Here is a 13,393-nt window from a genome sequence, read left to right on the forward strand (position 1 = left end):
ATATTTATATTTATAACATGTCAATCGATTTTGCAGGGCCTGAGCTTGCTGGGTTCGGCCATTGAGGCGGGCCATAGAGAAGCCATGGTCTACCGCTTCAAAGCGGAGAAAGCGGAGCGGGATCTCGCTCGCGTGCAAGGCGAGATGTTGGAGCGAGAGGCGCAACTTACTCGTGATCATGCGCGGGCCATCCGCAAAGCGGAGAGGAAAGGCAAGAGGGAAATCGTCGAGGTGATGAAGACTCGTGCCTCTCAATTCCAGGTTGAGTATGGGAACCTCAAGAATGCCATTACCTTGGTGGGTGACTTTCGTGAGTGTCGTGGTTCGGTCGGAAGTCTTTGGAGGACGCGAGCCGATGACTATGCGTTTGAGGAGGAAATGAGCTTGATCAAGAGTGGGATGAATGAACGTGCCCACGCTGAGGCGCTTATCCCTCCGATCGACGAGTGGATTCAAGGGTTCTGGGATTCCATCCCGGTTTCCCCTGATACCGAGGAGGTTTTGACTGGGTTTCCCGATGATGGCGAGGAAGTGGATCATCCCGCGGATGGGTTCGGTGCTTCGTTGTCCGGGGACTTTGGATTATGAGAGGTGGAATAGTTATCGAAAGAGAGATGCTCGTCTTTCTGTTTCATGTTTATGGCCGATTGTGGCCGAGAGATTTGTACGGGCCTGTTTTGGCCGTTTTTATCGTTTATCTGGATTGGCCGTTGGTGGCTTTGAATCCCCTTACCGCTTTATGCGGTTATTTATATGATGAATGTTTTCGTTTTCGAGTTTTCCTGAGTAGGTTTGAAGTAAATATGAGTTGTCGTCTCATATTTAATTCCGATGAGACGTTCAATCTGTTGGTTAGTTCGTGATTGTCGTAAAAATTATTTATCTTTACGATTTTCGAGAACGTTGAGATACGAACGGAGAGACATGGTTTAGGATCTCGTATCTTTTAGATATCATGCCTTGAGATGTTTGAGACCAGAGCGTTGGGTTTAGGGCAAGACCTAGGTTTACTTTCGGTTTAGGTTTATGCGGTGACTAGCCGTCTATCGTTTTTCCTGTTGCGATTTCTTCCTGATTCGCACCGATTTAAAGTCCGCGATATGCTCTCGGCTTATATGACTCGTATGGTACGAATCGAGCATCTTCTCAGAATTAACTGGAAGTGCTAAACCAAAATTTCGGATTTTTGTTGTAGTGCGCTTTTGTCCTTGTGCTGGACGTTTTTAAAGATCAAAAGAGTGATCGAATTGCGTTTGTTTAAGACGGCTGGCGTGTTCGTCGGGGCCAATCGACGAACGGGGTGTAAGGTTTTGGTGGTCGCGTTCGGACAATTTGTTCGTATTATCTTCGAATTTTAACTTTGCGACTTCTAGCAGTTGTTTCAAGGATTATACGTGTATCTTTGTGCGTTTGAAGGATGAAGATATTTTTACGATTTTTTGGCCTGATGAGGCTGCAAACAAGAGTCTTAATGTTTCCAGGCGTGTCCTGAAAATTTTTTGTGTTTAACTGAAGCATAAACGTTTTTCGATAAAAAGGACAACGTATATTGTAGTAAAAGTTTTTGAAATTTCTTAAAAACTCGATTACAATAATGGCGATTTTTTAAGTGGGAGTATACGAGTATACGCACCCACTCCCCCCCTTTTTAGAGAGGGGGATAGCTGAACTCGTCTTTTGACGAGCTGCTTACGTACCCCTTTCGAGGATCAAGCCATCTCGTAGTTTTGTTTCATGCCTCGAGTGTTCTTACTCGGCTGTAGATGTCGCGATGTCCGCCTTGACCTTGTCGATCGTGGCTGGGTCAACGTTATTTTCCAGATGTTCCGGATGAGTTGTAGCGTGGGCTTTAGACTTGTGTTGAGCTTCGACGTCCGATGCGTTTGCGTTGGTAAACGTTTTTAATTCGTTTTTTACCGGGGTGCTTTTGGCCGAAGATTGGTCTATCTTCGTGCGCTTGCCGTTTACAGCTGCAGAAGTCGTGATTTGCCTTAACTTGTGCTCTGCAAGGAAGCACAGCCGCGACTGTTTTTGGCACCCCCAGATGGCCGCGACTCCGCTTGGGGTTGGGAATTTGAGACCCAGGTGGAAGGTTGACGGAACTGCCTGCATGGCGTTGAGCCATGGGGTTCCCATGATCACGTTGTAGATAGCGGGATGATCGACCACCGCGAACTCGACGATTTTCGTGATCTCCTTGGCCATGACTGGCAATTGGATCGATCCAAGAGTCATTGATACTTCGCCTGAAAAACCCGTGAGTGGTTTTGGCGTCGAAATTAGTTCTCCGAGTTTGATGCTCATCCATTTGAGAGTGTCGCGGAAGATTACATTGAATGTGCTTCTCGTGTCGACGAGTACCCTTCCGACTTCTAAGTCTCGTATAACAAGATCTATGACGAGCGGGTCGCAGTGAGGTTGATCGATGCCGCCGGCCTCTTCCTTTGTGAAGGTGATCGAGCAATTTTGGCCATCTCGGGGAGGAGACCATGTAGACCAATTTGCGCTCGACTCCGCCTTCCGTTGGTAAGCCTTGATGGCCGACACAGTGTCGCCGCAGTATTGTGATCCTCCGATGATCATATTGACTCTGCGGCGATTGTTATCGTTCCCTCTGTCGTCTGGCCTCCTGCCGCGTTTATCCCCAGGCTGGTTTTGTTGAGGGGATTTTTCAGCGGATGGATTTCTGTCCGTCTTTGGAGGGCGATCAGAATCGAGGATCAGATCCTTGACGCTAGTTACTTCCGAGAGCTCTCCAGCGAGTAGCTTCGCGGCCAGTCTTGCTCCCAAGACTTTGCAGTTGGTTGTGGAATGTCCTCGGGATTGGTGGAACTCGCAGAAGGTGTTTTCGTCATACCCTTGATTGCGAGTCCATGTGTTGCCCGTGGTCCGACCCTGATCCGAGTTGATCGCATAGTTATGCGCCCCCTGGAGATCTTCCCCCTCGTGATGGACGTTCTTGCCGTTACGAGAGTTCTTCTTTTTCCCTTTCGGGTCCACGTCTTTCGAGGATGGTCTTACCGCCTTATGTTTTTGCGATAAGACTTTAGTTTCCTCCTCTACTATGATGTAGTCCGTTGCTTTGTGGAGGGCGTCCTGGATCGTTCGTGGTTTGTCGAGAGTTATCCACTTTCTGAATTTCGACTTGTACCAGAGCGTCTTTCTCAGCGCGTCGATGGCCACTTTGTCGCTTATCCCACTGACCCTTGACATTTTCAGCTTGAACCGACTGATAAACTCGCAGAGGGGTTCGTCTTCCCTCTGGGAGAGACTCCAGAGGTCAACATCGGAAGTTTCTCTGTCTATGAATACAGAGTATTGCTTGAGAAATTCCGACGCGAGCTGTCGGAAACTCCCGATGGTGTTACGACGAAGGTGTGCGAACCATTCAAGTGCTGCTCCTTCCAGGTTTTCAACGAACAGGCGGCAGTAGCCGGCATCCTTTTCGCCGTCCTTCAGTCTAGCTCTTCCCATCGCGATGTGGAAAGCCTGAAGGTGCGCTTTTGGATCGGCCGTACCATCGTACTTCGGTACTTTGATTTTTCCCGGATTGGACACCCTCATGTTCGAAATGCGATTGGTAAAAGGGGTCTTCCGAGCTCCTTCCAACAGTCGATCGATTTCGGGGGCAGCACTAGTAGCATGATGGATTTGAGACTTTACGGCCCTCACTTCTTCCGCAGTCTTGGTGATGTAGTCGCGAAGATCGCGGATATCCGATGTCTCGTCAGTAGATTTCCGAGCCTGACGGCGTTTACTGCGAGTGAGCTCGGTTTGTCTTTCAACCAGCTCCTCCTGTTCGTTCCAATAGGCGATTTCTTCCTCTTCTGTCATTGGTTTTTCGAACGGGGAGCCTTCCCGAGCAGATCGGCATCTGGTCCTTCTCGGATGTCTGTCGACGTCCTCGTCAGTGTCATTGGAAACATCGCCAGGATCCAGGTCAATGTGTTCGGCTCCGTTATCCTCCGAGTCCTTTGCAGGGGGCGGAAGACTTTCAGGGTTCCCCTTTTCGATGGGAGATTTCTCGCTAGGGTTTTGACCGGAAGGTCGTTCCCGCGCGACTCCTGATCTGTCGAGTGGGGTAGCGAATTCGAGCCTTTTCCCGCTGATTTTTGTGGTTCCGCGGGGGCGGATTGCTTGGGTCCTTGCCGTTAAGGTTTCAACCTATTGGGTCAAGGTATTCACGAGCTTATCATGTTCTTCCGACCTTTTCTCATAGGTGGCGAACATCTTTTTAAACTCCTCGAGCGTCGCGGCGTTGGCCGCGGATACGTCCGCTACTGGAGTGTGGAGATAGTTGCCGCTGTCTCCGTTAAGAGGAGTTTGCACGTTATCCGCGTCGTTAGTTGACATGTCTGATTGAGAGTGATGTGGCTTTTGCGGGTTAGATTGATCTGTACCCCCCCTCCTTCTAGCGCCAACCTGTGGGAACCGAAATTCGCACTGTCGATTTCCGTTTAAATAAGGAAACTAGGAAAACCCTAATTTCCCAGAGGACCCGGATATCTGCTAATTACCACACGTCAAGCAATCAGAACACGAGAATAACAACGATAAGAATAAGAAATAAAAAAAGAGAGCAAAGTAGATCTTATTCCGAATCTGCGTATGAGCGTTTACAACAAGGTATAAGCCTGGGCTCGAGAGCTGTCGGCGAGATTCCTAGTTCTAGCAACCCTAAGACGGCTAAACCTAATTGAGTCGCAGCTCGAAATAACAAAAACGGAAAATTGCCTAAATTGCTCTAAGTGCTAAGTTTGCTCTGAAAAATCCTCTGCCATGCTCCTCGCCTAGGACTCCTTATATACTAGCTCCAAGGTCGGTTTACGCTTTTACTCTTCTGCCCTTAAGCGATCATAGCATAAAAATGGAGATATTCCATTTTTCCCGATCTTCCAATTATCTTCAAAACTTCCGTATTTATCCGCGGAAACTTGACATTTATCCTTCCTTGTGGACCAAGCGTAAACCATGCTGTGGTTTACGGGCTTTTGGTTAAGAAATCGTAGGATGGGCCTCAAGTCGTGTTTTAGATCCCTTTGGGCCGTCTTCCGACTCGATACGTTTACTACAAATTCTCTTTGATAAAGAACGAACTTTCCGCGGTTTCTAATCCGCGAAGTTTGATCGATGAATTTGAATAGCGGATAACATGGACTGAGCTTGCTACGGTCTTCGGGAGATAGCATTCGAAGGTTTGACGAGAATGCATGGATTGATGTCGTATCGATGTTCGGAAGGGTTCAATCGCTACACAGCGACTGAACTTCGGCTCGAGCCCAGTTGCTACATAGCGACCGAGCGGGACGAACGCTCGGTCGCTACGTAGCGACCGAGCTTCGGCTCGAGTTCAGTCGCTACATAGCGACCGAGCGGGACGATTGCTCGGTCGTTACGTAGCGACCGAGCGGGACGATTGCTCGGTCGCTACGTAGCGACCGAGCGGGATGAGTGCTCGGTCGCTACGTAGCGACCGAGCTTCGCCTCGAGTTTGGTCGCTACGTAAAGATTGAGCTTGGCCGAGCTCGGTCGCTACGTAGCGACCGACCGGGACGATCGCTCGGTCGCTACGTAGCGACCGAGCTGGACGAGCGTTCGGTCGCTACGTAGTGACCGAGCTTTGACTCGAGCTCGGTCGCTTCGTAGCGACCGAGCTTTGGCTCGGACTTGGTTGCTACGCAGCGACCGGACAGCGTGTATGCGTGGTAATTACGCAACGGTCGAGCTTGGTTAGTTTGGTTTGAATCTTCAAGGATACTTCTTCGTAAAAACTTCGTGTTTGGTTATATTTTACGAAAGTTACATCTTCCTTTTTACTATCTCTTTCGGAAATACGATCTCCGAAGATTTTCGGGTGGTAATTCCGTCGTAACCGTTTTTGACCCCAGCAATAATAGCGCTATAAAAGAAACCCAAAATTTTTGGTCAGCACTTCCATGAGGCTTAAAAATTGTCCTTGGAGAGATGCTTGGTTCCAACCATACAAGTCGTATAAGCCGAGAACCTATTGCGGACTTTAAATTGGTATGGAATCATGATGAAACTGAAACGGGATACGTAAGTCGCAACCTCTAAAACCAGGAGTAAACCTAGGTCTTACCCTAAACCCAGCGCACTGGTCTCTAACATCTCTAGGCATAGTATCAAAAACCTTGATACGAGATCCCAAAATTTGTCTCTTTGCCAATATTCGAGCGTCTTCATAAATCCCGCAAGTTTACACACTGCGGAAAACTCTCGAAACAGATCATGGATATAGCAGCTCACACAGAGTTAGATTACGAGATGACAACTCGTAGTCTTCCTTCTACACCCATATAAAATGCCATCGGCAGCAACACGCCTGATAACCTCTACATAAAAACCAGACCGTAAAGGTCTCGCCGGAAAACTAGTCATACAAACCTTAACTCCAAGACGAACTACGAAAGGCTTGATCCCTTCAGCAAGGGTACGTAGGCAGCCGTCATAAGGCGCAGCCCCAATCTTATCGCGTTCTACTTTTAGAAGAGCGAGAAGACCACTTACCACAGACCTTTTCGACCATAAATTCCGCCTAACTCACCTAACTTGCCTAACTTGCCAAGCCACTCGCTAGAACCTCACGCTAGAAGCTCATGGTTCTAACAAGCTGGGGGTCTAACTGTTGGGGTCAAAATCGGTCACGACGGAATTAATGTCTGAAAGTCAGTAAAAATCGGAATGAACGTTTTTACGAAAAATAAATCTTCGGAAAAGATTTATTCTTACGAAGAGCCCTGCGGAAGAAACACGAGATGTTGGGGTCAAAAACGGTTACGACGAAGTTAACATTCAAAACGTCTGAAGAAGAAAACGAGAAACTTTCTTCGACGAATACTTTTTCGAAATAGATTCTTCCTTACGAAAAGCTTTGCGGAGGAAAGACGAGACATCGGACAAGAGCTCAAAAAAGGTCGCTACGCAGCGACCGAACGCGTGTTCCTCTCGATCGCTACGTAGCGACCGAGCGTTCGTTCCGTTCGGTCGCTACGTAGCGACCGAGCTAGAGCCGAAGCTCGGTCGCTACGTAGCGACCGAGCGTTCGTTCCGCTCGGTCGCTACGTGGCGATCGAGCTCGAGCCGAAGCTCAGTCGCTACGTAGCGACTGAGCTCTTCCGAAACGTTGATACGACATTAGACCATGCATTCTCGTTTACCCTTCGATGCTATCTCCCGAAGACCGTAGCGAACCCATTTCATGTTTCCCGCCATTCTAAGTCATCGATCAAAGTTTACGGTAAAAACCGCGGAAAGTTCGTTCTTTATCGAAAGAAGCCGTAATAAACGCTTCGAGTCAGAAGACGGCCCAAAGGGACCTAAGACATTACTCGAGGCCCAACTTACGATTTCTTAACCAACAGCCCATAAGCCGCATGACGGTTTACGCTTGGTTCGCAAGGAAAGATAAATGTCAAGTCTCCGCAGATAAATACGAAATTTTGAAGATAATTACGAAGATCGGAAAAAATGGAATATCTCCAGTTTTATGTTATGACGGCTTAAGGGCAGAAGAGTAAAAGCGTAAACCGACCTAAGAGCCAATATATAAGGAGTCCTAGGCGAGAGGCATGGAGAGAGATTTTTTCAGAGCAAACTTAGCACTTAGAGCAATTAGGCAACTTTCCGTTTTTGTTATTTCGAGCTGCGACTCAACTAGGTTTTGCAGTCTTAGGTTGTTAGAACTAGGAATCTCGCCGACAGCTCTCATAGCCAAGGCTTCTACCTTGTTGTAAGGTTCATACGCGGATTCGGAATAAAACTCCTTTTGCTCTCTTTTACGATTTCTTATTTCTTTTCGTCTTTAATTGTGTGTTCTGATTGCTTGGCGTGTGGTTTAACAGATATCTGGGACCTCTGGGAAATTAGGGTTTTCCTAACTTTCCTAATTTAAACGGAAATTGACAGTGCGAATTTCGGTTCCCACACCAAAGACTTTCTAGGTCCAATGACTAATAACTAAGAGGTCCACAGAAATCTGGATTTTCTTGTCACTTAAGGCGTCTATGGGTGGTCAAAGAGGATCGAACCTAGGGCGGAAGCTCCAGCTGGAGCTCGTTTACCACTATTTATTATAAAAATGAATGCTATGATAATTAAGCGCGATTATTTTCTAAGAGATGGTTCAAAATAAAATATCACACATGAAAGAAGTCATGACTTTTGTTTTAATAGATAAGATGATTCTATTATTACATTTTATGTTAGAGCAATTTCATTGAAGAGATTTTCAAGTATTTCACAATAATTAATTAAACAACTACTTTTAAATGAATGAGTTGAGATATAGCTCAAATATTTGAACATTTATTTATTTTAATATAATTGTTTCTTAAAATTGTGAGATACTTAATATTGAAATCTTTGCTGGTTATGTTACAGGGTCGTCTCTCGTTAACTCGTGCGTCGCGTGAGTCATCATTTACCTTTGACAATAAAAAGAAAGTGATCCCATACTCTCCTTACCTCATAAAGTAACAAAACTGCGCTCATGAACCAAGCAATGCATGAGTAAGATCACAAATCCACGTGTCATCATCCTATTGTATGAAAACAATACGTGTAAGCTCTTCACATAAAGTTTCTCCCTCCTTCCTTCCCTCTCTCATTTTAAAGACTTTTAAAATTGTCCATTTTTTTTATTTTTTTCTATAATTCAAATATTTTATTCCTCATTTGCTTCTTTACTTTTCTTCTTCTCCCTTCCTATCCTCGTGCAATCTCAAACGCTTCTTGATCCGACCAAACACATCTCCTTTGTCCACACCCAAACCTCCGATTTCAAGGCTTTTCTTGTCTGAAAAGTTTCTCAGATGCCTCACCGCACGACTTACTTCTTCCCCCGTCAGTTTCCGGATCGCGGGTTCGATCCGTTTTCTCACAAGACTGATCAAGACAAGAAGTCTTCACCGTCTGTGGAGAGCTTTGGTTTCGAAAGAAAGAAACCTAATGGAGGCGGCGGAGATCCGAACAAGGAGAAGGAGGAGGTTGTGTTCCCTTCTTCTAACTCTGCAGTTTCAGATCTCTTGAACGGTCTCTCTGATGATCGTATCTCGGAGAAGAAGCAGCAGCAGCAGCATCTAGCGGCTTTCTACGAGTGGCTTGCTGAGAAGAAGGCCAAACTCTCTCGCTCCTCTACCACCACAGGACATGTGAGGCCCACGCGTCTCTCTATGTCCAGCGAAGGTGATGAGGAGAGAGAGCATCTGCTTCCTTCTTCGTCGTCTGATTCTCCCGATTCCATCGTTGCGGCGGCTGCGTCGTCTTCTTCTGCAAGGACGGTGAACATTAACGAACGGAACATTGACCGGAGCTTCGATAGGGAGGTTTCTCTTCCAAGAATGTCGAGTGAGAGCAGCTTCGCCGGGAGTTTCTTCTCCGGGACGACGGTGGACGGGAACTTCTCAAGCTTCTCAAGTCCCACAGAAGCGAGAGAGACCTCGACCACTACACGTGTCTCCGTGGCAAAGGAGGAGGAGCGAGAAGCTGAGGTTAGGGATGAGAGCAAAGAGCAAACCCTAGCGCAGAAGTCAAAGGAAGGCTATTACTTGCAAGTCACGCTTGCTAGGAGGCTAAGTTCTCAAGCTAATCTTGGTGGCGACTCTGTTCAGATACAGAGCACAGAGACTATCTCTTACCGTTTCTGGGTATGAACTCATATTTATTTTAAACATTTGATGAGATTTAGTTGGCTCAAATTGTGATTATTATTATTATTATTTTTTTTTCAGGTAAGTGGTTGTTTGTCATACAATGATAAGATATCAGATGGGTTTTACAGCATACTAGGAATGGATCCATATCTTTGGTTAATGTGTAACGATTCTGAAGAAGGAAAAAAACTACCATCTCTTCTGCTACTTAAGGAGACTGAGCCTAGGGATACATCAATGGAAGTTGTTTTAATAGACAGACGTGAAGACTCTCGTCTTAAAGAAATGGAAGACAAGGCACATGAGCTCTACTGTTCTTCTGAAAACATGTTAGTACTCGTGGAGCAGCTTGGCAGACTCGTTGCTGTTTACATGGGGTAACACTCTCTCTTCTTATTCTCTATCTTCTCCTTGATATATATATATGTGTGTGTGCGCTGAGGTAGTGGAGGTTTTTTATAGAGGGAACTTTCAGATGGAGCAAGGTGATCTACATAAGAGATGGAAACTGGTTAGCAATAGACTCAAGGAGTTTCGGAAATGTATTATTCTTCCTATTGGTAGTCTAACCATGGGGTTGTGTCGGCACCGTGCCATCTTATTTAAGGTCAGACATGGACTTGCACTTGATTAAGCAAAGTGTATTTGGGTGCAACTGCAATGCATTTTTATGGAATAAAATCTTTCGTGAATGCTTCTTGAAAATGTTCACCAGTTAAAATGAAAATAATGGATCTATGTATCTCATATCATTCCAGGAATAAAATAACATTCATTTGAAAAATCATTCCGCGGTAAAAAAAAGTTATGGAGTAAATGGAATGCTAATTCCATTCCGATAAACTCTGTAGATAGTTATTCCTATCAATCCCATGTATTCCTTTTATTAGTTACCAGTTACATGTATATGTTGTTGGATTCTGACTTTTCTCACCTTGAATATGCAGAAACTGGCTGATTACATTGGTTTACCATGTCGGATAGCTAGAGGTTGCAGGTACTGTAAAGAGAACCACCAGTCTTGTTGCCTTGTCAAGATCGACGATGATAAGAAGCTATCAAGGTTTGATAGCACTCAAAGCTTTTAACCCTCTCACTAGCTGTTAGCAAAACATTTTCTCATGCCTTTTCACTTGTGAACTTTTAGTTTTGGTTTAGGAAGTTTTCACCTGCCTCTACTCAAAAACACTTATGAAGTCTTTATGTTTTACTAACAGATTGGGTCTCTTCTCCCCAGAGGTCTGCTTGTGTATGTCCTTGATTCTGTGCTTACAGATAGTTGCTAGCTTTAAAGTTTAGTTGCTTTGAGCTTGTGTTCCATTTTTTTGAGCGTAGTTTAATATCTTTTTCTTTGCAGGGAATATGTTGTTGACCTTATCGGAAAACCAGGAAACGTCCATGATCCAGACTCTACTATCAACGGTGGAACACACTCTCAGATTCCTTCACCTCTTCGGATGAGTCACCTTACAGAAGTTTCAAGGCCTTTCGTGCGTAGCACGTCTCCTTGTCACACTAAGTCAAAGCCTTCGTGCGCTCTTTCCGAAAGCATTCAAGGCCATGTTCACAGAGACATTGAGTTGCCGGATGTTGCATCAACAATGTGTTGTGCTCATGTTGAACAAGTTTGCTTCACTAAAGCATCTTCAACGGTTTCAACCGAATCTATTGTTCGAGCTGCTCTACCACTTGATATACCAAAACTTAGCGAAGACAAGATTGCTTCACAAGAAACTTGCAAAGAGGAGACCTCTCTGTTAGAAGATCCAATTGTAAACAGTGGTATCAAGCAGATAAATGGAGACATACCAGTTGAAGGAGAGATAGCTGAAGCTGAGACTCGGAAAGATAAGAAAGTCAGGTTACCTGTTGATGCTATCTCACCTTTCTTGAACATTGAGCCTTCCTTGGCATCAGATTGGCTTGAGATCTCATGGGAAGAGTTGCATATCAAAGAGCGCGTGGGTGCTGGGTCATTTGGAACTGTTCATCGTGCTGAGTGGCATGGATCAGTAGGTTTCACTATTTAAATGTCTTAACTCTCACTTCATTTGAAATAAGATTTTTCTAAACAAGTTTCTAACCAAGTTCTTGTTTCTTGTTTAAGGATGTGGCTGTCAAAATTTTATCAATCCAAGACTTCCATGATGACCAGTTCAGAGAGTTTCTCAGAGAGGTATGTAAATAAGCATCTCTTTTGAATAGCTAACTCCCATGTAATAACTTTTGAAACCTCTCTGAAACTCTCAAATCATGTGAAGGTTGCAATAATGAAACGTGTGCGTCACCCAAATGTTGTTCTGTTCATGGGTGCTGTCACAGACCGAACCCGTTTGTCTATAGTAACAGAATATTTGCCAAGGTAAAACCTCATTGCACCATGATGTTTGTTTTCATCTTAAACGTCTGCATTACCGAGTTGCTTATGTTTTTTTTTATCTTGTTCTTTTGAGATAGGGGCAGTCTTTTTCGGCTCATCCATAGGCCAGCATCTGGAGAGTTGCTAGATCATAGGAGGAGGATACGTATGGCGTTGGATGTGGTTTGTGATTTTTCAGTTTTTTTTAATCTTCTAATCTGTCTTTCTGAGTTAAATTTGAAACTGAATCTGTGTGTTTTACTGGAACAGGCAAAGGGGCTCAACTACCTACACTGTCTTAATCCTCCTGTAGTGCATTGGGACTTGAAATCCCCAAATTTATTGGTTGATAAGAACTGGACAGTGAAGGTTTGTGATTTTGGACTGTCAAGATTCAAGGCAAACACCTTCATACCATCAAAGTCTGTTGCAGGAACAGTAAGATCTCTCTTAAAGATATAACTACTGCAGATATGTGCTGGTAGAAAAAATGTTTTGACATGTAAAACTTCTTATCTTTGGTATGGTTTAACAGCCGGAGTGGATGGCTCCAGAGTTTCTTAGAGGAGAGCCAACAAATGAGAAATCAGATGTTTACAGTTTCGGAGTTGTCCTATGGGAGTTGATTACTTTGCAGCAGCCTTGGAATGGACTCAGTCCTGCTCAGGTAACCAACACCTCTCCCTCTTCACATATGTTGTTCATTAGTATTAGAGTTCTAAATTTGAGTCTTGGTACGCTGATCAGGTGGTTGGAGCTGTAGCATTCCAAAACAGGAGGCTTATAATCCCTCCCAATACATCTCCTGTTTTGGTATCTCTAATGGAAGCTTGCTGGGCAGATGAACCGGCTCAGCGGCCAGCATTTGGTGGCATAGTGGATACACTGAAGAAGCTACTAAAGTCTCCAGTGCAGCTGATCCAAATGGGTGGAGACAAAGGGGTAAATTCAACTTAAACCACTCCATTCAATAGCTTAAATATATATAAGCTTTTAAGGTACTAACATAAACAATCAGGTGCGAGATGCTTTGATTAGCTCCTCAATTTGACTTTAAGATAGAGAAAAACAAATCAATGAGACAAGGCCTTACCTGGAAGAATGGAAGGTTTCTTAGTTTGTTTTTGGCTTGTATAGTTCTTAAGTATTGACTTTGAGCATAACATGCGAGACAATGAATAAGATTATGAGATTTGGTTTCTTGCGGTTGGAGATGGTTGCATGATACTTGCACTTGTTGTAGTTTGCAATCTTTGTAAGTTGTATGTTACCAAAAGTTTATGTTGAATTGAAAATTTATTGGTAACAAAAGGAAACAGAGTAAAGAGTATCCTGAAACAACATACAGTTTTATATGGTTCTT

General features: G+C 44.7%; 1 protein-coding gene across 1 annotated transcript; it reads left to right on the plus strand.

Annotated features, from left to right (window-relative positions):
• The first annotated feature begins 8,621 nt into the window (after positions 1 to 8,621).
• Positions 8,622 to 13,341, plus strand: LOC106396512 (serine/threonine-protein kinase CTR1-like). Its single transcript, XM_013836921.3, has 12 exons — positions 8,622 to 9,665; positions 9,750 to 10,048; positions 10,134 to 10,278; positions 10,619 to 10,734; positions 11,029 to 11,683; positions 11,779 to 11,847; positions 11,933 to 12,033; positions 12,129 to 12,213; positions 12,301 to 12,468; positions 12,566 to 12,697; positions 12,778 to 12,972; positions 13,049 to 13,341. The coding sequence occupies exons 1-12, from the start codon at positions 8,832 to 8,834 to the stop codon at positions 13,079 to 13,081; spliced, it is 2,832 nt and encodes a 943-aa protein (XP_013692375.2). The 5' UTR covers positions 8,622 to 8,831; the 3' UTR covers positions 13,082 to 13,341.
• The last annotated feature ends 52 nt before the right edge of the window (positions 13,342 to 13,393 follow it).

This window comes from Brassica napus, chromosome C1, assembly GCF_020379485.1.
Source record: "Brassica napus cultivar Da-Ae chromosome C1, Da-Ae, whole genome shotgun sequence".
Taxonomy (NCBI): Eukaryota; Viridiplantae; Streptophyta; class Magnoliopsida; order Brassicales; family Brassicaceae; genus Brassica; species Brassica napus.